Raw genomic sequence first — 25294 nt, forward strand, 5'->3', positions numbered from 1 at the left:
ATAACAATCATAATGAATGACTGAAATGTCACACTGTGATTATTTGATGCCACACACAGTTGATATAATTTGTAATGATGTGTGTGTTTTAAAATTTTTTTTTATTTAGGACATCATATTTAGCTGTTTACAAACTGAGTCTTGGCTGGGTGATCCACTAAATGCCAGCAGTGCAATCTCTGGAAAACCTGAGGAGACCTTAACAATGCAAATAACATTCATGAATACACATGCTCACAGTGGCTGAGTGGGTGACAACCAGAAAAACATCTGTCAGTGAATAACAATGTGTGTGATGCTTTCAAAGCATCTGTTGCAGACATCTATGAGTTTCTGTCTGCATGGGGGTGTCTTGTTGAATCCCTTTTGTATGATTTAGAAAATGACCTTGGTTCCTCCATTGTTTTTGGTCATTTGTGGCTGACTGGCTGAAGGTCAAAGCTGTCAGTGGTGCTGTACGAGGGACATTTAGAGCATATCATAATCACAAAACTACTGCATTTGTTCAGTTTCAAATCTTATAAAGTTTTTTAGAAACTAATGAGTCTCTGGCAGGATTGCACATAAAAGCCCCACTGAGCCATTTTCTGCTGCAGGCTGGCTGTTTGAACAGTTTTTATTTATTTATTTATTTATTTTTTTATAGAAATGGCATTACATTTACCTAATTTGAGTCAGGTGTATTGAAGCAGAGAAACTTCAGTCTGTAGCACAGTGGGCTTCAAGGACTGAAATTTGAGTTCCCCAACTTACAGTAAATGCTTGCAGCCTCAAGATGGGGGACTCTGTGACATATAGACCTACAAAGAAAGCAGAACGTAGTAACCTTGAAGAAAAAAAGGGCTTAGTTTTAAATGTTTGAATCAGTTGAACCTACAGGTCTGTCCCCCGACTTCTCTGCTGTGCTCCAGCTATGTTTTCACAGATCCACCTGCCACACTCACCATGGCAACAGAAAAAGACTGACATTGGTTTGAAACTCCTTCTGGCTTTGACTGGCTGTTTTCTGTCAGGCACAATAAAGTCTTTCATATGACATTAGGAAGAGTACAAGGAGCCAGAGAAGCCTGATACTTTTCACAAATTGTCTGTCCTGTGTTTAATTGTCAGGCCATAGTGAATTTCAGCAAACCTGATGACTTATTTAGCTATTCTAGGAAATTCATAATTGATTGCTGTGTTTCCTTAAAGTATTTACATTGAAATTACACAGATGAGACATCTTCATTTGCCTTTTCTTGTCAAGCAGAAATAAGGGTCAGAGATCAGCTGTGTTCATACGGGAAGATATGTCAGACACAAACCAGGAAGCATGTAAACACTAATTATATCTTGACTCTTAAGAAGAGGAGATTCCTGAACTGTTTGCCCATTATTCTCACCTACACAGAGGTTGCTTTTATGTTTTTGCTGACTCTATACCCTACCTTTTTTTCTTCCTCATATTACACCACTTTTACACCTCTTCTGTAAGAAGCATTGTGACGTTCTGTTTACAAGTGTTTGAAGAAGTAATCTAAAAAAAAATAATGTAATGGAAAACTTCAGCTAATTGTGCCGCTTGGGCTTGACTCCAAGAGATCTCTCAGATGTTGTTGTCAAGGGAGCTGTGTACTAGTTAGACGTGCCAGAGCCTTGGTGGAGGGGAAGCTGAGGTGAGGGCAGGAGGAGGTGGAAAGGGTGGAAAACACCAGATAAAGGGGGAAGGTATGAGTGTAAGAAAATCAAAGCAGTTAGTTAAAACCTGAAGGCTAAATGGATAGTTGTCAGAAAAATAGTACAAGCCCAGTATGTTTTTGTAGTTTTACATGCATCATATAATGTGGAAAGGAATAATATAAAATTTCTATCTTGCATGTACATTTAATGTAAAAATGAGCACTATTGATTCCAATTCATGGTTATAAAATATTACTGTAATGCATCAGGTTTTATACTAATTACAGTTTTTTTTTTAAAGCAGCCAATGTGGGTGGTAACGATCTGTTCTATATCCCCACAGGCCTGAATACTGAAGTTCAGCTCTTTGTTTTCTTGTTTTTTTTGTCTTGGTTTTATGACTCATAAATAGTTTCCATGTGGCATTTGAAAGTACAAATGTGAAAAGGGGAGCTAAACTGAAATGAATAGGTTGAAAATGGTGTTCTTCTCCTTCTAAATGTTACTTTTTTGAGGAGGGGGGGGGGGGAGTATGAAAATGTACAAATAAAATAAAGAAAAATAAAATATTACAATGCCATTAAAGGTAATTTAATAATAACAATTATTAAATAATTTATTGTCTTTAACCCCAATTCCGATCCAATCTTATCACAGCAATCATTGGGTGAGAGGCAGGGTAAACCCTGCACTGGTCTACACAGAGAGACAAACAAGCATTCATGTTTACACCTACTCCTAGGGAGTATTTAGAGTGCCCAATTAACCAACATGCATGTCTTTGGCCGATGGGAAGAAGCCGGTGTACCTGGAAAGAACCCAACCATACATGAGAAGAACATGCAAACTTGCACAGAAAGGTCACTATTCAAACAAACCCCCTGCCGAGACTTGAACCACCGGTCTTTTTGCTGTGAGGCTGTAGTACTAATCACCACATTAACATGCAACTACAACTACTACTACTACCACTGCTAAAAAAAGAAGAAAATAAATAAAATTATTATTATTATTATTTATTATTATTATTATTAGATAGATAGATAGATAGATAGATAGATAGATAGATAGATAGGACTTTATTCATCCCTAAAAGGGAAATACAAATTGTCTTAATATTAATATTTATTAATAACAACAACAACAACAACAACAATAATAATAATAATAACAATAATAACAATAATAATAATAATAATAATAATAATAATAATAATAATAATTCAATCATTCTAATACTTGGAAATTTTCGTAACATTTTGCATGGTAGGTTTCAGCAAATATCAGACTAACTATAGGAAAAATTTGTTGGATTTAACAGCAACTGTTTGTTTGATCCATTGATTATTTGGTACTTTAAGACAATAAAGAAAAGATATGAGATTAACCATACGATGAGCTATATTCTAGTGTTAAACATACTACCCAGTGGAGGACCACTGATGTATATAACTTATAAAGTTAAAAAAGTATTTTATAAGTCATTGTTTTTTTCGTTTCTTTTTACCTTTAGAAAAGTATCTTATTGGCCATTTGGAAGAGTCAAGCTGCACATTTAAGGTTCATGTAATATTTTATCTTATAAATGTGAGTTAACCTTGATAGAACACACCAATAGAATTAAACAGTTCACAGTGATTTGCATTTTTTTGTATGAGTTGAACTGAATTTTGACAAACATTGAATATTGCAGGGTTTTATGAAAAGGCAAAAAAAAAAGGTGGATTTCTGCTTTAATTTAAATTAGTTTAAAAAAAAAAGAAGCCTAGAGAATTACTTATAGGAAGCGATTTGATAGATTTGCCACAAAAATCTAAACTGTAAGTGAGACTGATTATTACCAACTAAAATATGAAGACCGTAAGGACCCCGGTAAACAGTCTGACATGTTTTAGTCATTGTAAGTTCTAAGTAGGGTTGTAATAACAGGAAGTTACTGGCCACATTCATTGCCAGTGCTGTCGTTATGCTTATTTGAAATCTCAAGAGACAATCTTGTGTTTATTGGGACAGTCTAGAGTGGTTTGAAACATAAACATAAACACACCCCTGCCATGTATGTGAACCTGAGTTATTATCATGCAGAAAAAAACATCCAACATTGTGAAAACCTGACATGTTGGCAACATACTCCATAGTGAAAATTTTTCTCAGTCATTTCTGTACCCGTGTGCCAGTAGATGGGACAGACAGCCAAGTCTAGAGAGCATCAATCTAACTGGAGAGAAAGAAGGGCTGGAGGCATGTCAGCAAAGCAGGATTAACTGGCCTTGTTTTCCACCTCTGGGAACAGCTCTTTGAGTGGGGGGGGGGGGGGGGGGGGGGTTATAAGGTTAATGCTGCACTGGAAATGCTTCTTCAGGAATAGCAAGTTAACAGTTGCTAACATTGTCCTCATTGGGATAGTATTTAAAGTAGCTTATGTCACTTTTCCAACTACTTTAGTTAGCAGTTTGTTGATGAATGGTGAGATGAAGCACATGTGATTCGCTCAGCCAGCTCTTTGTTTGCAGATTTAACCAACAGATGCAGTTTTATTGGGCAATTGAACCATACATACTGACCTTGATGCTTTAATTAAAAACTTAACTTTAGTACATCCAATCATAACAGAATCCATATAAAAGAAGAAAAAAAAAAATTGAATTGTCTTTTGAATTAAGAAGGAAAAGCATCAGGTATAAACACACTAAGCTGCTCCCCTGAGAAGAGATGAACTAATAAAGATGTCGTTATGAGGAGCTGACTCAGTTCTTCTGAACCTTTCATATAGTAATTTAATGCTTTGACAATGTACTGTTCAGATCATAAACTTAACAATGTTTTTGAAAAACAAAGTTATAATTTGCTGGCATCAATGTGTCTGCTTAAATGCTGAACTATAATTATTTCACTTCAACTTGAGTGAAAGCATAATCTTTCCTGTACAACAGCTTTACAAGCCGGATGCTGTATTAAAGATCAAAACAAGTATTAAAAATGCCACATTATTAAAACACAGATACACAAGAGCGCAACAAAACAGCAGCTTACACATACACACATTCCCTCTCACACACAGACACAGTACAGAAGCAATCAAATACAGGATAGAACATAAAAAAATCATATTTGCCATCCAGAGCAGACACCATTCTAACACTTATGAAGCAAAAAGACACGCAAAGCTCAACAGAGGCTGTATTTTCTGCAGTATTACAAAAGAGAGAGCTCAGACTGTAGCTCGGTGCCGTGCTGAGTGGCAAAGCATTTTGGATATGCATTCACGAGCTCTTTGTGCTAACAATTAGCTGCTTATGAGGAGTAAAAAGGTCATGAAGAAGTTTTACTGACCTGATTAGGAAGGGGACAGGAATTTGTGGGGACCCTCCCATTAATCCCTCTGTACAGTGCTAAATATAGTGAGGAGCACCATGAATCTTGCAGAGGTTAATTCAAAAAGATAAAGAGCCATACAAGTTATTGCCACAAATTGAGTTTGGTTTTGTGGATCATAAGGTCATTATTCACTGAGTAAATGTAGTATTGTTATTATAGAGTGCGCCCCCCCACCCCTCCCCCATAGAGCAGCTGGAAATCAAAGAACAATCACATCTTTGTGAGATGCAACATTCATTAAGCTGAAGTGATTAGTTAGTAGACTGTGGAGGTCAAAGTGTTGCTAATGTTTCTGTGTCACCAATACAGGAGAAAGTTCCACTTTGTGGGGATTGAAGATGGGTGGGGGTGGGGGGTTTCTGGAATGTATCTGCCCACCTTGGTTGTCACTGTGAGGAGGGGCTTCCCTTCTGATGACGCCTTACTTGGTATCTCCTTCAGGACCATGGCAACAGTCTTATCTGCAGCCCTAGAGTCTTTCCCCTACAACAGTGAAATCAACAACGACTTGTGTCAGGACATTTGGACAACTCAAACCTTTTTGCCCCCATCCAGGGCATCTTACAAAAAAAAAACAAAAAAACCCCAAAACGTTACCTTGTGAAGTGTGGGGCTGTCTAACAACAAAAAAATCGACTAAAGACATTTCCACAAGACTATGGCAATGAAAAGAGGGTCACTGCACAATGTAGACGGTTGATTGCAGACAAAGATGAGGATGGCTGCCCCCAGTAATACTTTACTGCTACAACCTGATGGCAGAATGTCACACAGAGATCACAGCATCACTTGACATATGGACGACTGCAACTAGAAGATGTGATTTAAATGTTAAACAGTACTTCATTTGTAAAGTGTGTGATCTCAGGGCCACAATAAGGACAGGAAAATTAAATAGAAAATTTAAATTTTAGCTTGTAAAATGTGAGTAACTTTTAGTTATTTGTTTTTATGCTACATGTCTTCATGGTTGTTGGACAGAAAATACATTTTCAAAACTTTTTAATTTTTCTGTTGAACTTGTATTTCCATGATGGGTCAACATCTTGTTGTATTATGGTTACATCTGTTGACTGACATGTTCAATTTTTATTTAGCATTATCTCAGTAAGTAGTACTCTTTGTATGTAAAATCATGCTAATTCTAGTTAAGGCTGCTCATCAACTGGTTTGATGGCTTAACGTGAACTTTTAGGTTTAGTACCGAGCATTGATGGGTTTTCAATACTTGCGTTATGACATTTAAACTTTATGTTGTGATTTTGGTACTGGGGAAACACTTATTTTTCATGTCAGCATTGATCTGGTCTATTTCTAAACTCAGCTGATCTGTTTAGACGTAGTTACAAGCAAGATAAAAAATAAAAGATTTTGTGTTATTTAAAAAAAAAAAAAAAATCTACTTGCGAGCTCATTATACGTCATTCCAATAAATGACAAATGACACAATGATATTTTTTACAGTAGCTGTAGCAAACCATGTGATCAGAAGGTTTCCACTCTTATTGTGGTCCATGTATGTTGTATGTTTTGGAAGTTAAATTGCCTTGGAATCAAAGCACTTTCAGATTTTGCACTCAAAACACAAAGCAATATAAGTTAAAGATGATTTAACTTCATATTTTGGAGTTTCAATTCAACTCCTTGGCCACTGATATGGGTGGAAATAAAAACTATTCTAAAATGTCTTAAGTACAAATGTCTTAGTATGCATGTTAAACAAAATAAAACCATTTTTCCTTCTGTGTGAAGTTAATGTTAAAAAAAACAGCTTTGGATGCATTTCCGTGAGTTATACAACATATCTCACATGAAAAATTCATAATGAAATGTAAGGACTCATCTGTATTATCTTATTCTTATTCTGAGTACAAAGTCAGATAAAGGAAAAGAGTCAGTCAGCAATGTTTTCATTATGGTTACGGAAACAAAAACAGAAAAAAGATGTTTTTTTTTCCATTTTTCCTTTGAAAAGCACTGCCCACATACTGTACACTTAGACTGATTTAGAGTTGGGTTTTGGGATTTTATAAATGAAGACTTGAGTCTGTGTCATTCAAACCTACCAGGATGCATGATTTCTTATCTTGTCCTAATTGCTGTTGTTTTGTGTCTTTTATTTATAACTGATAATAACATTTCAAGCTTTCATATCTGAAATGTCTCCTTGGTTACACTACAGCTTGTTCACTTATTGTAAACTGTGCTGCCTTTCACACATCAGCCCCTCAAAGAAATGCAACTTTGTTGAACTTTTTCATAATTTGAAAGCTGACATTGCCGAACAGTAGAAATTGATCATATAAGAAGGCAAATTGATTTTGCCAGTCTAATGTTATCCTTTTCACCTCAATTTTATGGCAGAAGCCAGACTGCACCGACTATTGACTTTTGACATGCACTCATCTCACAGTATCCTTCTGCTGGAAGACAGATTATACCATACATTGTAAATCACTCTTACACACACGTGTGGCAGAATCACCTCTTCTCATGAGACTACACGATTAATCTCAGAAAACAGCTCTTTCCTCCTGCAGATGAATATGCTGACCAGAGAGAGACAATACTGCCATTCATCATCCTCAGTGACTCGGTGAAGCTGCTCCTGTCGTAACGTAAAGTAGACTGGAAACCTCTTAGTTAAATCCTATTAGGTCTTTTCCTTGTTCAACTTGCCAGAAAAATGAATTACACTTGTCTTCCACTGATTTCCTCGACTGATCATACCACAAAATGTGTGTAGCTATCCCTGAGGGAGACTTTCCCTGAAAGGCTAACTCTCCTAACAAATCACCTGCTCCTGTTCGCAACAGCAGCTTACATTTACTCAGTAAAAGCTCAGAGTAAGCCCAAACTAAGTAGCAAATTCCATGAACTGAGAATATTTGAATCATCTTTCTGCACTACATCCACTGCTACAACATCCACTAGGCACCATCTATGTTTTGCACTGGTTTGTTTTGATTTCTTTTGTGACACTGAATTTCTTTTGTTTTGTGCTCATGTGTACAGTACAGTAAAGGGCAACTATTTTTGCTCATCACTGGTGATTCGATTCTCATCTATCTTGCAGTCCTATCAAGGAGGCGTTGTCTTTGGCCCAAATTCATTCTTTTCCAGTCATAAAGAGCCATTTCTGGTCACAAAATAAATGACTCCACTCCCTAAGAGCTCTAATCTCGACATCATTGAGTCAGTCAGAGATTGGACAGAAAGACACTGAAGACAAATTCAGTTCACAGAAGCAGATTCTCCTACATGCCTAAAAAACAATGCATTTGTGTACATAGAAGAACTACTGCTGCTTTAAAGACAGTGGGTGATTATCTAGTTCCTGTCCCAGTTAGATAGTCCTGTGCTGCCTGCCTGTGCTGTGAACTAAACAACATCTCTCAAGCAGCAAACAAGAGAGGACTTGCACATTCATACAGCAAACCCTCCACCTTACATACCAACATGATCACACATCGTCCCACTTGCTAGTGTTTTGAACATTTTTTACTGGGTGATTAATTCTGACATCTCCATGAGGGTCCGGAGTGAATATGCTGTGGGCATTTCAGAGGATCCTTTGAACTTTTCAGGACTCCACTGCATGTGTGGAAGTGGCTGAAGGGATGATAAAGGAGATGTTTTTATAGTGCACAATATTTTCTCTGTTGACAGCTTTGTGCATGGGTGCATTTTGACTTAATAGGAGTTGACCTCATGACACTATGTTGGCAATCTCAACTCTGGGTCATCATAACAGGATGTTGAAGATTAGACATTTTTTTAATGTGACTAAATCAGGAGCTCAACAAGAAATCATCTTTGTGTCCTTGTGTACAGAATTGTCTGGGCAAGATTATATGACTACTGTCCAAATCCCAGCTGCTCAAACAATATTGCAGTGTTGCTGTTAGTCAAGTTGGAGAGCAATAAACTTGTTCTGCAGCACAGGCACCACAAAGCTCTCTATAACCTTAGATTTCAGTTTTATCTATACTGTAATAAACTTAAATGTTTCTATCTGGATATGAATAATTAGCTTTCTAAATGTTAAAATCTGTCATGGTGACAGTTACTGGTCTATAAAAGATAAGTAAGTTTCAGCACTTGTTGAAAAAAGTTCATTCTTGGCAGAAACTATAGATTTCTTTTTGGAAATTTGAGCTGCAAAACTCAGGACACTTTTCTTTTTTAGAGTTAAACAAATGACATTTGAGGAGCAGGATTTTTTTTTCTCTTTGAAAGCCAAGGAGAAAATGGTCTGTTATTTGAGGAACTATTTGAAGATAACTAAAAAAAAGGTATTAGAAAGAATTTAGTTACATCAGTATGACAGTATTTTTTGGAATAGATATTGGCTTATCACATTTCACAGGAGTCAAATTCAGGTTTATCATTGCAAGAAAAGATTTTTTTTTTTAAGAATGGTCAGAGTCAGCACAAATTCTGCATCAGCTGGTTGTGATAATGGACTGTAGTTTTTGATGCATTTCTCTGGCAGAGCCTCTCACCTCTCGTGTGTTTGTCTCTTGGCTTCAGAGAGAAGCTACAAACAATAGCTGGGTCCCTATCTGCAAATGGAAAACTGATCACGGCGACGGATGGGCTTTCGCTCTGCCAACTTGAGAGGAAAATACTGACAGCAGAGAGCTGATATAGGAGGGCAGATAATAGTAATTATGGGATCGCTGCAGCATGCTAAACTGTGATGGAAAGAGATTGTTTTACATAAATAAGCCAGATCCTCCACGCCCAAATGAATCCCTTAAATAGAAACATCCTGTCACACCACAAAACCTCTCAGGAGATGTTTGAGGAGCACAACATGATGCAAAAAGCATGTTGACAAATTCCCAAGATCCCAGTTTGATTGAGACAACAGGCGAGTTTCAACATTTTGACATGCTCTGTTGGTCTGTTATTAGTCGTTTAAAATAGTAATACTTTAAATAACAACTCATTTCAAACACTATTTGCTATTCAGGATGAAATACAAACACAATTATTTGTAAAAATAAGTATTTAAATGCAGCTTCTCCAGCAGTTGGCAGAACACACACATTTCTGCTGGATTTTTTGGGATCAAATTAAAAACCAGTCATATCTTTGTGAATCACACATTTGCATGACAACTTTGAAAAGAAGAGAAAATTATAAGGATCCAAACTTATTTAACCACAAAGGACACACTTTCTCACACACTGAGATCCTGAACACACAAGATAATAAAGTTAATAACCGACTTCCAATGGTGCTAATTCTCACAACAAGGCGGGCTTATCCTTCCTAATGTTTCCATGGTTCTTTATTTTCACTGCTGCCATTTAAGCTCATGGAGGTTTTCTATCAGTGCCACATTTTCTTCCACTGTTTATTGGCTGTCCTACACTTTATAGGCTTTGGTTCCTATAATAAATGAGGAATGCTGGCAACAAACACAACATGTCGCTGGGAAATAAAACCTGATATACTTGAAAAATAAATGAAAATATTTATTATGCACATGGCTGCAACTCCTGGCCCATACTGTAATGTGCAGATCTTTGCAGTAGTGTCACAGTAATGAGAGGAAATTTCTTTACAGATGGCAGCTGATATAATCATGTTCTGATTTAAACTGTAGCTGCTGAATATTTATTCCACAATAACACTTCAACGTAACTCATGTCCTCTGATGAGTTTATGAGCATCTCAAAGATGTGACATTAAGTTATTGCCATCTTAATAAAAACGTGTCTCAGCTCAACATCATAGCTGCTGAAGTCTAAAATCATTTTGAGGCACATTTATATTCTACACATGACATCGTTTGTTAGGACTTTTGTGCTGGGGGCAAAAGCTGCCTGTTTAATTGCAATTATTAAGATGTGTAGATAATTACTATCCTGGAAAACAGTGTTGTGGATTTTTTCAATGGTTACCTCAGTTCCTCCATGACAACAGTTCAGGCTGCTGAACTAATTGGAAGCATCAGAGGAGGCAGCAAAGCATATTTATATTATATAAATCTACTCATTCGAAGGAGAAAACCCAGATTCTTAATAACTAGCTGGAAGTTTTGGAGAAGAAATAACACTTCTTATAGAAAAAAAATAAAGTCAATTTATATCACTTTTACATGTTTTATAGGGAACATGTTATCCACAGTACCGACCAAACTTTGCACGATGACAAGCTCATCATCCGGACCTCATTACAAGCATTAAAATCATCTTGCTTTTACATGTCTTTAACATATTTGAAGTGAAAAGGGTTATATCATATTAATGTATACGCTTTAAATGAGCATATTTGTAGAAGTAACATTTGAGGTCAAGTAATTTGTCCAGATATGTATTTTTAGTTGGTTTACAATGTATTGTCTTTTCCTGTTTGCACATATCAGATCAAGCAGATTGTTAAAACAGAAGCATTTAACCAGAGAACTATGTAGAAAAACTTTCCTTTTTGTAAAGTAGACTGTAGACTAAAAGCGTGTCTGTATAATTTTATGCTTTGGTGACACTTTGAATCCTTCAGTCAACAAAAGAAGCTTCCAGTGATTTGCTGAAAGCCACCATGTGGCTGAGTTTCTGCACCTGCAGCATCTAACTACTGGCTGGCTTGTCAGGCTTCAACTGTAAATCAGATCAAAAGAAAAACAGATTTTCTGCTTGGGTTTAGTATACTGATGCTTGTGTTATGTACACTGACACTAAAAGCCATGATGAACAAACTACAGCAGGAGGAATAATAAAAGGAAAGCGAAATCTGTGACCACAGCTTCACAAGAGCTGCTGACAGGAAGCTGCAAGCTTAAACTAAATGTCAGGAAATTTGTGCAAAAATAAATGTGCATGAGTTAGCCTTACATTATCAAAAATATTTGGATCTATGATACAATTTCTGATGACAGTGCAAAAAAAAAAAAAAAAAAAAAAAAAAAACAAGACAAAAGAACAAGTACAACAACAAAAACAAACAAAAACAAAACAATATATTTGAGAAAAAGTAATCAACTTAAGATAAATTCAGTTCATTTTTAAGAGTGGGAAGCAACAAAACCCAGAAACCTAATTTAATGTGTTGCCTTTTAGACAAAAAAGAGAGAAATAATAATAATAAATTAAAAAAGAAATATTGCTGCTACTGGTGCAGCCATGATAACTCAAATCTCCCGAAACAGATGCAGTTAAAGGATGCTATCTCTGTTTGCTTTGGATCAATCATCACCAGAGAGGACTTGATTTTGATGCAGTGACATTTGACTAATTAAGTAAATTTGAGTAAATTCAGGATTGATTGTGATAAATGATTGAAAATAAAAATTCTAATAAAATATAGATTCATGGACTCTACCTGGATAAAACAAAACTCTCATTGAATTTTTCTGTGAACTATATTTCCTTTTACTTTGTTAAAGTAGTGTTCATCTTCTGTGTATGAATTCACAGTCTGAAACATCAGCTTTAATGCAACCTATCAGATAAAATCTAAAACTGGTACCCACACACCACCTGAAGCTATGTGCTTGTTTCACCGAAATACATAACCTTACATAGTGTTCTGTAGAACTTTTTCTGATCCAACAATGACTCGGTATATGATAAACAGCCTTCACTTTAACAGTCAACGGCTAATTAACTACAATGTCATGAAAACTTAAGCCATTTAATTTCTGTCCATGAGAATTATGCAGCAGGAAGACATCATTCACCACCTTGTAAATCTGATTACAGTAAAAAGCAGTTTGATGTATTTCAAAATGGAAAGGATTTGCTGTTGTACAGCTTTCACAAAAATGAAGTGACAGTTCAGGAAAAGCAGTAATGCCTAATAATGGAGATAAATGGCACCAAACTGACTCTGAAGCTTTGGGGGACAAACATGGCTTCAATGGTAATCGGTGCAAAGGTAGTAGACTGTTTGTATTCCAGAGAGAACAAATCCACCTCAAAGCTTGGATCAGTAAGAATACAATAACCAGCTTAAGTTCCCATTTCAACCAGACTGATAAACATGGACAACTGTAGTTATGAAAATTAAATTAGGAAAGATATAGTCTTTTTTTTATACATATACATGACATACAGTCAACAACCAAATTTGCCTGAAACAGAATTGCGCCAAGAAAGTCAGTCGTGCATACCAGACAGAAGGAGAAGCTTCCAGACATTTTCTGACCCCAAAAACTGATTGAATGTTGAGCTTCTGTACTAATAATGATAAATGAATATGAAAAATCACTCTCTGACTGTGGAACTCTGACCCAATAGTTCAAAGGAGTGTCTCATGACCTCATTGTCTACAATAGTCTCTCCATCAATCACTTTTCAGTATTAATCGCATTATAATGATCATTCCCCATAAATTACAATGTATGTGTGGTTCAACTTTGTAATCCATTACTGCACATTTGTGGCTGTGTGTTTGACAGCCTGGGTTCTGTGTGGAGAGCCACTCAAGTCAAATTAGATGAATGTATTCGCAATGAAACTGGACCATGTCTTTGCATGCTGAAGATACGGAAAAGGCCATTAGGCAGAATCGTAAATGTACACACAGACAGACAAACATACACTCATAAGTGTCTGATAGATTTTGAACTTCTGTTTCAGACACTGTGACCAGATTAGCAAGCTGACATAACAGATAAAAAGGAATTAATCAGACTGCAACTGGTTGACAGCAGAAATCTAAATATTTAACCTTTAAACAGGCAGCTTAAACCTGCTCTGATCCATGAAGCTGGTGCCTGTTTAATATTCACAGATGACAACTTTTTAGCAACAAAATGTGACTGTTATTTGAAAGTAATAAAACCGTATCTGTGCCTTTCTGCACATTTCAGAAACAATGTTGCTACACTGATGTTTGCAGCTTTTCCAACTTGATAAATGTACTTTGTTTTGTGAGTTTCAGCACTGCGTTGCTATCTATCACACCCTAGGGAGAAATATATGCATTCTTCTTAGCAACACTGTCATTTTGGATTTGTTGTTATTTATTTTTGTGAGTTGCAATATATATCATACAAAATGCAAGGAAAACAATCTGTTTTGAGAAATCAAAGCATCCAGGCTGAGATGCCCCTATAAGCATAGATTACTGTAGATTCAGGTGTGAGATAAATCAGGCATCATAGGGTGTTTTCCAGTCAAGCCTTTGTGTAATCTGGAGAAGCCACAGAGTGGATTTTGTCTGAGCAGAGCCTAAATAAATAACTGTCTTCATAATGTGAAGAGGACCATATCATACAAGGATTTAAGCTCACTGGGTTTAACCTGCCTGGAAACTAAATAAAGAATATCTGGTAAGTATAAACAACAAAAGCAAAACAACAACACATTCATACAAACAATGGTCTGACTTTAGGTTTACAAAAATACTGTGTCAAAATTTGCATACAAATAAAAATTAAATGCAAAGAAACTCATTTCTCAGTCTGACTGGTGAAATTCTGGCCAGCTAAGTTTACTATAAACTGCTTTTCTCTGTGACTTTTGTGTGTTTGCAAATTGCAAAGGTAATTTCTAACAGGTGATCTGTGGTATACCTGACTGATTTCTCCAACTGTGTGAACTGGCTTCATTAGACTTCAGAAGCCTACAAGTATTATAACCAGCCTCCAAATAAGGGATCAAGCGGACTCAGGACAATGACTCTAGATATGTGGCTGTGGCCAATTATTTCCTTATAATATGCAATTAAAAAAAAATTATTTTGAATTTCTATAAACAAGAAATATTTACAATTTTTTTTTGTTTTTTTCCCACAGCCTGCTGACATGAGCTGAGGGTTAAGATGACTGAAAAACAACCAGCTGCTGACAGTCCACAACATGATACTTTCAACTTGCAGGGAAGTGCTGTGTGGCTACTGTAGGTTCACGTTGAAACATGAACATGAAATGCAGGCTGCTGCTCATAAAACATTAACACTGAATCACAGAGCATGTAAAAAGCATGTAAAATTCAAGTTAGGCTGTACAAGGACTACACTCAAGGGGTTACTGGTAACCCACACTGGAGGATGCATGCTTGATTCATGAATATGTATGTATGCTGGACATTGTATCCACACTGCAACTGAAAACACTTGTGAGTTGGTGAGAGAAATACCTCTGGGAGTGTTGGCATCAGTGTAAAAGCACCATGTGGTATTCATCGCAGAAGGTTTAGGCGCCTAATCCATCAGAGAATTTACAGAACATGAATGTTGACAGAGGAGAATTTCATTAACAAGAATCCAGTTTGGTAAAAAAAAAAAAAAAATTATTTTGTTGAGGTTGTTTTTGTTCTGGGCTATGCTCTGAGCTGTGTGGATAACGGATTGCAAATACTAATTATAACTCTATACATATGAACTTTTTTACACTAACAGTGTAAATTTACAAAAGAAGAAGAGGCCAGAGATGTTCTAAAAACATTAAAAATGGAGTAAAAATAAATTATAAAAAATAAATAAATAAATAATTAAAATTTTAAAATGATTATAAATATAGATTTTCAGGGTATAATTATTATATAGTCATGAGTAACTTACAGTTCTTAAAGTTAGTCATGGTTAAAGCTAAAAGTTTTTTTGTACATCCAGCACACTCAGGACTAAACTTCTGACTTAAGGTAAAGTACATAAAGGACAAGGATAGAAAAAAATAAATGGTTTAAAACTAATTAAACTGTCAATTTAATGGTTTTAAGACAACACTATCTACTGTGTATTTTAATCAACACACACTTTGGAACTTATATAATCCATATTTATATCTGTATTTGAAGCTTATTACCTATAAAAGACTTAAAACAACACCTTATAAGTCATTACTTTAAGTGTACTATAGGAAGGATACACATTGCCCTATAGTGTGCTTACCTTTCCCTAAGCATGATGTTATTTCTCCCCCTAAAGCTCTGAGTTGTCTCTGGAGACAATTTCTCTATCAGCAGCAGAAAAAAATAGGGTTCGTTTAGGTCTCCAAGATCCTTGGCAGAAGATTGATTTTTTCTCCTTTCAGTTCTTTCGATTACTCCTCTGTTTCTTACTGCAGAGTGAGATGGAACTGCACAGCTTTAAAATGAAGTCCACTCTTCTTTGTGAAACTGATGGTTCCTCATGTCAGCCACAAGTACTCATGTGTGCGTTGGCTGGACAGTCAGCAGAAAAGAAAAACAACCTTGCAAGGCCAGCTGTTGTTCTTGTGTTGTTGTTATTGAAGCTGCAAGATACTTGAATTTACAGTCAGAAAAGAAACACTCTTTACAGTGTCCCTGCTGTTCTTAAATCCATATTGTAATGTTCAACATTTGCTGCTATAAGTTCTGATCTTAAATGATTGCAATATACATATCAGACTATAAAAAACTGCTTCTGTTCTTGCTTGACAAGTTCATTAAGTTCAGACATGATTGAGGGTTGTGGAACAACACTACAAACAAAGACATTTATGACCCAAAGTCTGTTTCTACTCTAATCTGCTTGGTATTGCCATCTGGGCCCTTCTCTCTACTGCTTTCAAACCTGCCCTTATCCCAGCACTGTACTGCTTCAGCCTCATGTATAGTTCATTCCGTCATCATATGTGTGGCTGTAGTTACAGCCAAGGGCATCTTCCTGGGCTCATTTATAATTTACACAAAAGAGCAGAAGTTAAACTGGGCTCAGGGTAAACATGCTATTTAAAGTAGGCTGCACATTTGGAAAACTGGAAACGCTACAGCTAAATCCTGCTCTGGGCAATTTAAAGTAGAGTCCACTTAGGACAAGGGGTCATCGCCAATTAACATAAAACTATGCGGGAGCATGTCCCAGCTACAAGAAGAAAATCTGCAACTGAGTGTGGAAAGATGCACAACCTGAAGTCTGAGACAGAAAAAATAGTATCTTGCAGTTATTTTTTAAGTAGCACTATGTAACATCTGATATTTAAAATATGCGTTTTTAATTTGTGATGATGACATAGTGAGGTGTCTTACGTACTTTCCTGGATCTGCCGTTGCCCAGCAGCATGCCAAGGCTGAGATATCACACTTCAACTCTTTTGTTTCCTGGAAGCTGCGTCACTTTATAGGTGAGTTTCACTTCACACATCTTCTAACACACCAGCTAATGGATGTTAGCACACTTGTTGTTATTAATGTACAACGTGATTGAATAATCCAAAAACGCAAGAAGAATTTGTAATGGAGAGTCGTTTTGTTCATAATTAAATAAAGACAGAAATAACTAAATTAATAGATATTCCATAAAATGAATACAAAACAAATTGAATGTAAAAAGGTGTAATTTCTTCAGGATGAAATTAAATTTTTCATATGATAGACAGCCCCACCGATCAGCCTTCCACATTAAGAAATAACTGTTCATAAAAGTTAAAACAGTGTTAATTTTAGCTTTGTAATAAATGACCATGAGTCAGCTCCCTGTCTGTACAGCAGCTTCAAATCAGCACTTAGAAACACATTAGCCATCTGTGAGCCTCTGAAGAAGAAGTGGCAAACTCATGAAATCCCATCAGCTCAGCAGATACTCAGTTCACTCAGTCAGTTAGCACTAATGATATGCCATGTCGGCAGGTTTTATTTTAAACAAACCCACTCACGAAGCAGGCGTTGCTTTTTCAGGAATTTCATCATGTGGTGTTACGTGGATGTTTACAGTAGAATTCATCTCTTTTTTTTTTAGCTCTTTTATTTTTACACAGTACCTTTGCCATTAAGGAATCTGCGTCTGTATTATTTTTGTTTGAAAGAAAGTCCTGAATTTGAGCAGAAGAAAAAAGAGTTTTCCTATAATGTCAGGATTTAAAAGCTGACCGATGACCTGTGAACTGATTTAATGGATTCATTTACCTGAACAATAAACTCCTTCTGTGGCCATTTTATCAGAAGAAGCTTTGTAAACAAAAGACATTACACCATCTTTCTAATTCATATTAACTTCCATTACCTTCAAATGAACATATCAAATGATCAAAATCCATCTTTAATTTTATATTTACTTTAATCTCAAAACGCATTTCAAACCAAACAGCAACAACAACAAAGCGAAAACTTAATAAAAAGTCAGAAAATTATCCAAATTTGTGTAATAATAACCTCACTGAAATGAAAAGTATATTTTAAGTGTTAACCAGAACTTCTTGTTTTTACATAAATAAAACGCTCGTCATGGATTTAGGTAGCTGTTAATAAAAGAGACAGAAACTATTTCTCATATAAAAGTATTTCCTCCTACATTTTCCTTCTTTCAAAGTTGCATTTGGAGATATAAATGAGTGCAAAGGAAAAATACAATTCGCCCTGTTATATTCTTCCTTGTATTCCTTTTCTTAAAGATTACATCAGGTGGGCCTTTTGAGAATTTGCCAGCGGGGGCCACACTGGCTGAAAGTGTAAAACCGAAGGACAAAGGAAGCTGAATGTTAACAGGGCAGTAACAGCCACCCTCAGGTTGAACTCCCTTTGAAAACTCCTCATGCCCTGACAGAACAAAAGCCTTTTCTTGGCCCTAGTGGCTACTTTCCTCATTCCTCATTTACCTGCCTATTAAAAAAAACTGTGTAAAAAAAGGACAATGAGCCCCTCTTGCAGAGCCAACACAAGTCATTACTTACACTATAGCTGTGTTGCTGCTTGCAGCTTTGCTTGCAGCTGCTAATGATGAGGGATGGCAGTAAAAGGAAGAGGATCCCCACAGTGCATTGAGCAGGAGAGTACAATAACCTGATTACTAATGGCTGCCTGGAAAATAGCATTACATTCTTTTTTTTGCAGATGAGACACTCATTTTGTGCCTGCAACTGTCCTAAATCCAGATAGCAGCTCTGTCTTTCTGCAGATGAGTTGATCATTGTGCTTTTCAATCTGCTATAGCTTATTTCTACAAAGCAGCTGTTTGCCACTGACTGTTTTGTTTACGTTTCTGTATTCTTCATGCATTTCCATGCAAGTCCATCACCATGTGTTTTGATTTAATTATATATTTACAACAAAGGTCCAGGTGTCTTTCATTTAGAAAGGGTGTTGCTGATCCCAGTTTGCCCCAGGGAGCTCTAGCAGAGATGTGGATTGTGGAAAGAAAATGGATCATATCGTGCAACTTCAAAGCTGAGCTAATTACACAACAACCTCTTATAAATTGACTTAAAATATAAAATAGTTTTTTTTTTTGTTTTTTTTTTGTCGTTTGGATACCTTCATTCACTCCAGGCACATTCATTTTTTTCTCATCTGTCTCAAGTGTCTGTGGTTCTGAAATAGACCCAGTGCTATTTATGGAAGAGATAAAAGAGGCTGAGGCTGACATTCAGATTCACACAAGACCAAGCGTCTGCAGTCATGCAAGCAACTCTGTTTGCATATAGGATATAGTGCCTTGACCCTAAAATGCTGAAGTCAGCATAATGGGATAGTCACAATCACAATGCCAACATTGCAAGACTTATTATTCCTTATGCAAACATTGCGATTTGCTTTTCAAGTCCTCATGGTATTGTTGTAGAGTAGGCATCTCCTTATACTATGTCTGCACACAGTCTTACATTTGGCATCAATAACAAAGAACACAGATTAACTTTGTCTAATATTCTGTTTTGATTAGCTTCAACCAGGTGCATAATCTGGGCTGGTCTAGTGTCAGTTTGGAGTTAGTGCAGATGAGAGAAAAAGCTTTGCTTTTCCACTGGGCAGAAAGTCACCATGGAGCCATTTTGTTTACATCTGTTCCAACATGGCTTTGTTCTGTTTACAGCATACAGTAGATCTGAGCTGTTGAGAAGGATCAAAGACACTTTGCCTGCATTACAGCAACACTCTGATATTTCAGATGTTTAACATGTTTTATTAATGGTTTATTAACTTGCACAACAATGAGCAACAGGAAAATCAGAAAGGAAATAGTAGTTTGCTTATCCTGTTGCTTGGATTCAAAACAGGTTTTATTTTTTACCCTGCAAAAGTAAACTCTTTTTTTATCTGAATTTTTACTGACCAAAGACGTTGAAACTCAAACTTAGAGCTCACTATAATTTCTCTGTCACACCTGCCTTATAAAGTATTGATTCTCTTTTGCTCATTTGCTCATTAGTTGGACATTTTTTAGCAGCACACATTTAGAATGGCTGCATTTAGCTCATGTTTCACTTTTTCTTTTTTCTTTTTTTTTGTAACAGCTGTTTTGTGCCTGACTGATGGTGTATTTAGTGACAAATTGGCAAACGTACATTCAAACTTTCCATAAGAAAAATGATTTAGAAGAGAGATTTACTTATCAGGATATAAAACATTATACAAAGTACTGGTAAATCTTCTTGGGTCATTTATTCTATATGTTTAGTATAACAGTGAGGTCTTGATAATTTATGTTAATAGAAAAGAAGATGAAAAGAACAAAGCATATCTTCTCTGGGGTACAGGAAAAACAGAATCATATGAAGAAAGTTAGAGATGCATGCATACAAGCTGTTTTCTGTAAAAAGAAAAACAATACTTTAATGCATGTTTGAATGAATGGAGCATGTGCAGACAATAATGGATGGTCCTTGCATTTCCTTTGTTAATCTACTTTGTTCAAATGCAGAGTTTATAAGATGCTCCATGTGGTTTAGGATTTCATTTCCTCCAGTGTTCTTGACTTTCAGATTAACACTACCCCACCTGAAGTTTGTATGAAGTATGAAATGTGTAGGATAGGTGCTTTAAGTTAAACGCAAAGACCAAACTTGGACCAGTTAATACTTAAAATTTTATAATATGGCCTTTTTAATTATTTTCTGTTATTAATTTTGCCACAAGCTTGCACCTAGGTCTATTTTATGTACATCTAACATGTTCAATTAAGTTAAACCAGTTCATTTAATTATTTCTGTTGCTTATATAATGACATTTCTCTCACTTGAATAAGCAATCATAACCAATCTGTGCTTGTTGTACTGTATCGTATATTCCTCATGGATTTTCAACTGAATTTTTATTTCAGTTTGATTTTAATCAAAGTTCAACCTTTAGTTTACAAACACAAATAATTGTGTGTTAGGCTTTTTGTCCTCAGAGCTCCTGTGGTAGTACCTTTTCCCAACTGGAATAAGCACACATACAGTCATTAGGATGCACACACACAGAGCCATTAGACCCTTGTTACCTTGAGTGACTTTGGTCAATTAAAGTCCTTGACAACAGCAGCTGCAGGAAAAGAGAATTATAAAGACGAGGATGAGGAGTTGGGCTGATTATTATAGATGCAAGCACCACCACTACAACAACCTTCCAGGCTGCCGATCATGACCAATTCTGATCCGTCTCTTATTAGAAATATTCATTATAAATTTATATAATTATTAGAATGTAAAATGGTAAAATTATTGAATAATTGTAGTGTAGCCGTCTGCTTTCTGGTATACATTAAGAAACAGCAGACAAATATTAGCTTGTGCACGACAGGGTTTTTAGGGAAATTGTCTCAGAAACTGAATGAAGGATGTGATACATACAGTTTCTGAGACATTTAGCATTATAGGGTTAAAAAGCACCTGGTAATTTTAATTTCACATAAAAGCTTTTGTTTTTTTACATGCATACATGAGAAGTCAGCAAAATATTCATACATCAACCAGCAAAGTATTTTATCAAATCAGCAAAAGGTATTGAAAAGGATGCAGGTATGTGTGCAAACAAATGGACCAAAATCATCTGTGATGGAAAGCAAAATATGGAAATTTGATCAATATAAAGCTGATTTTCAGTGACCATGCATTACTTGGCAGCTGTGGGTCAAATAGAGGTCTGCTGAAATTCTGTTACACCCATCCTGACTATGGTGTCATGCTGTCTCATGGGGCCCACTTCCCTATCTAGCCTAGCTCTGGCTCACTGGTTCGTCACTGGAACCGTTTCAAGTCCGGCTGTGCAAACAAGACAGGCTGCCAGTAATGGCTTATTGTTTGAGGATTCTCACTCATGCTGTGAGAGGAAATGAATGCTCTTTAGACAGGGGATTTGTATCCAGTATCACTAAGCAATCAGAATTTCTTGAGAACATCATTATGAAGTAATAATTCACAGTAATTCATGGGGGATTGCTTTTATCGCGATGCAGTTTTATTTTACATCTGAACATTGATGGAATAACTCATGCTCCATTTATTATAATTGAGAATTGCAAAATGTGCGTAAATCATCTAAATGAGCGAGAAAAATTTGCAGCATAAAACATCCACCTCCAAGCTGAGACATTGATTTATATTGCCAGGAATTCTGCTCTAAGGTGAGGTCTCAGTGAAGAACAACTGTCTGGACCTGAGCCTGTTTGGACTGATAATGTCATCAGTAAAAACTTAGCCAGGAAGCTTTTTTGGACTTGCAATGTGTAGACATATCCAAGGGATTTGGTGGTCATTCAAAGAGGTATGAGATACACAAGTGTAGTGATCTTGGCCTTCCAGGATTAAAAGACATTCGAACTGGATTAAACAATAGTTGTCATTTCTTTCTATGCAGTAAGACTGGTCCACACAGGACGAGAAGGGGACCATTTGACCCAAGGGAGGACGACACCCAGAGATTTACACCCTTTTCTCTCTACAGAATGCAGCTGGGTCAACCAAAGGGAGTAGAACATCTAACAATTTATAGTTGCAGGTCGGGGGATGCCGAGAGTCGCATCTGACCAAACCCTGGTTCTTGTCAAAAATGACACCTTTCATCAAAGTACCAGACTTCATGGCGCCAGAATAACCCCCTCCCCTGACTGAGAAGGAGACTGGAAAGAAATTCAAACTTCTTTCTCCAATTGAAGGAACCGATTTAACTTAGTATAAATGACTGTTGTTAATTGTTTTGATTGAATTTCTTCTTTTCCATTATTTTATCTTGATATGTGATTTAATTCTTTGAACTGATCACACACGCATATTAATCATAAACACTGCATTAAATAATTGTTGATTGTGTTTTCCAAGCTTCAGACTTCTCTTAATCTACTAATGTGAATGAATAAAATGTGAGTTTTCCTTTTTAGGATTTATTGACCGATGAGGACGAGTCATGACAATTAATTAATCCACCTTTAATAAAATTACATGTAGCCAATCTTTTCATGTGTGAAAGTAATACTATAAGTTAATGCTTTTCTTCCCCAGCAAACGAGGAGTCTGCATAACTCTGAAAGAATGTGATTTGATGTGTATTGGAGTCAAACAAAGTAAAGAAATTTGAGTATCATGTTCACATTAATGAGATGCAGAGGGAAGGAACTAGAGCTGACCTGATTGGATAAGGTTGGTCAGCCTCTGACAGAAGCAACTCATGATTGGCTAGAAGTTCGAAAGGCGGGTCTGTTTAAATCAGACTGGCAGCCTAACTCCCGCAGTTTTCCTCTTAGCTTTTTTTTTGTCTTCTGTTCAAGTTTTGTTCTTCTCCTCAGCTTTTTGTCTTCTGTTTAGTCTTTTCTTTTTCCAGCTTTCGTCTTCTTTTTCTTTTTAGTTTTATTTCGTTATAAGCCTTTTACCTCTCCGTTCTTCCGAACGGCAGAAAGTACAACAAGTGTTTATTTGTAACCAGTCATTGTTCCCGAGATCAGTAATTAACTAGAACCGTAGCTCCAACTTTTTCCACTGCGTCTTTACACGTAAAATCTGGAACTATCTATTTTTGGGATAATCTGGATCATCATCATGCCGCTCTGGAACGCCGCTGAACGGACCCAGAAGCCCAGAGTAGCTGCGCAGACCTACATCTTCTGACGCTCCAGGGATCCAATCCCCCGGAAACGCGCCGAATAGGGAACCAACCACCCGCTTCGACCTCACTCCGGATTCAGCATCCAAGTAGGATCTGATAGCACTCTGACATTTGTGATGTCCCAAACCAGTACATCAAATTCTAACTAAATAATTAAATTTGAATTCTTATCCAAATTTAGAATTATTGAACACGTTCTTTTCAAAGATTTAAGTAAGATAATCATCCCGATTTATTTGCTTAATTCCAACCAGTTTCTTCCTGCTCCATCTCATTTAATTAATTTCAGCGTTCCTTATTAATGTCATAAATGAAATTCCATGCAGACAAATTCATTATACCATCTCACCAAAAACCTCTCCATCATTGCTCATTTTCACTGTTGTATGTTTACCATCATTGTAATAAATACGTATAATCAATTCATCTGTTCTTGTCATAATTTCTGAATGCACAATTTCTGGTTCATTCGTTCTTAGGATTTACTCCTTTAAATTGAGACTGTTTATTGAATTGAGTTTATTTCAGGTGTCTCATCCGCCTGAATCTTAGGTTAGTTAAAAGTGATGAGTGGTGCTCCGAGGTAATTAATAAATTAATAATTAGTAGAGACATATTCCGCTACACAAGACAGAAAGACAAATCAGATCACCAGCACACAGCTTTTTTATATGTTATTTCCTAAACTATATTTGATTTATTTTATACAGAAACCCATTGGGGCTCATTTACCAACATCCTCTTAAGAATTTTTTTAACTTGTTTTTCAATTGTACTTAAGAAAATTGTATTTACATAAATGGATGTAAAATGAACCCTCCTTCACTTTCCATACATGTTTGCATCTTTCTGCTTAAACTGGTAAATGCCAGCTTCTCAATAAACACTTGCCACTTGCGTACAGACGGAGACATAGGTAAGACAGGGGTGAGGAAAAACAACAAACATAATTTGTAAGGGAAAGATAAGAGAAAACAACAATTATACATATGAACACTGAGACCTGGTCTGATTTTGAATATGAAACATGCAATTAAAAATAATCCCAGGCTGAGATTTAAGGCATATGAAGCAGCTTCAGGTATAAATGAACTAACCTAGAGAGTAAGCCTACAGTCTGGTCCCATGAGCGTGTCAGGACATATATACTTGTGGTATAGTGGCTAATGGGGGAAGAAGCTCTCTTTACCTACTTTCTACAGTTTGTAAAATAAACTACTGTGTCCAAACCCAAAACATCTTTTTAAGATGTGGTGTGGTGATGGTGTAAATAATGAATTTTATCACTAAGTGAGTCTGAAAATTGGTCTTTGGTGTTGTCAGCCAGACAACCATGGCGTAACACCCCTTTCTTAATAAAAGGCAATCTTAAAAATAATTAGACAATTTTGCAATAAACTTTGACAAGGACTTGTGCCTTCACATTAAAAGACAATAGGGCTGAAATTCCTACTTGCTTTTTAAGTGCAGGCAGACATAATTTATATAGAGATTTTTACTGTTAAAATCTTCTGCAGACTGTAATTTTCCCCTAAGTAATCGTTTAT

At 36.3% G+C, this 25294-nt stretch overlaps 1 protein-coding gene across 1 annotated transcript in view; it reads right to left on the reverse strand.

Moving 5' to 3' along the window:
* pex5la (peroxisomal biogenesis factor 5-like a) overlaps nucleotides 1–25294 on the reverse strand; it is a gene marked incomplete at both ends in the record, with an annotated part of 84686 nt that overhangs the window by 40132 nt on the left and 19260 nt on the right. Inside the window, one exon of the mRNA XM_079244733.1 lies at nucleotides 5416–5520. Coding sequence (XP_079100859.1) covers nucleotides 5416–5520 — 105 coding nt within the window. The remainder of the gene's footprint in view (nucleotides 1–5415; nucleotides 5521–25294) is intronic.

Source organism: Telmatherina bonti, assembly GCF_933228915.1.
Source record: "Telmatherina bonti genome assembly, chromosome: 8".
NCBI classification, from domain to species: Eukaryota; Metazoa; Chordata; class Actinopteri; order Atheriniformes; family Telmatherinidae; genus Telmatherina; species Telmatherina bonti.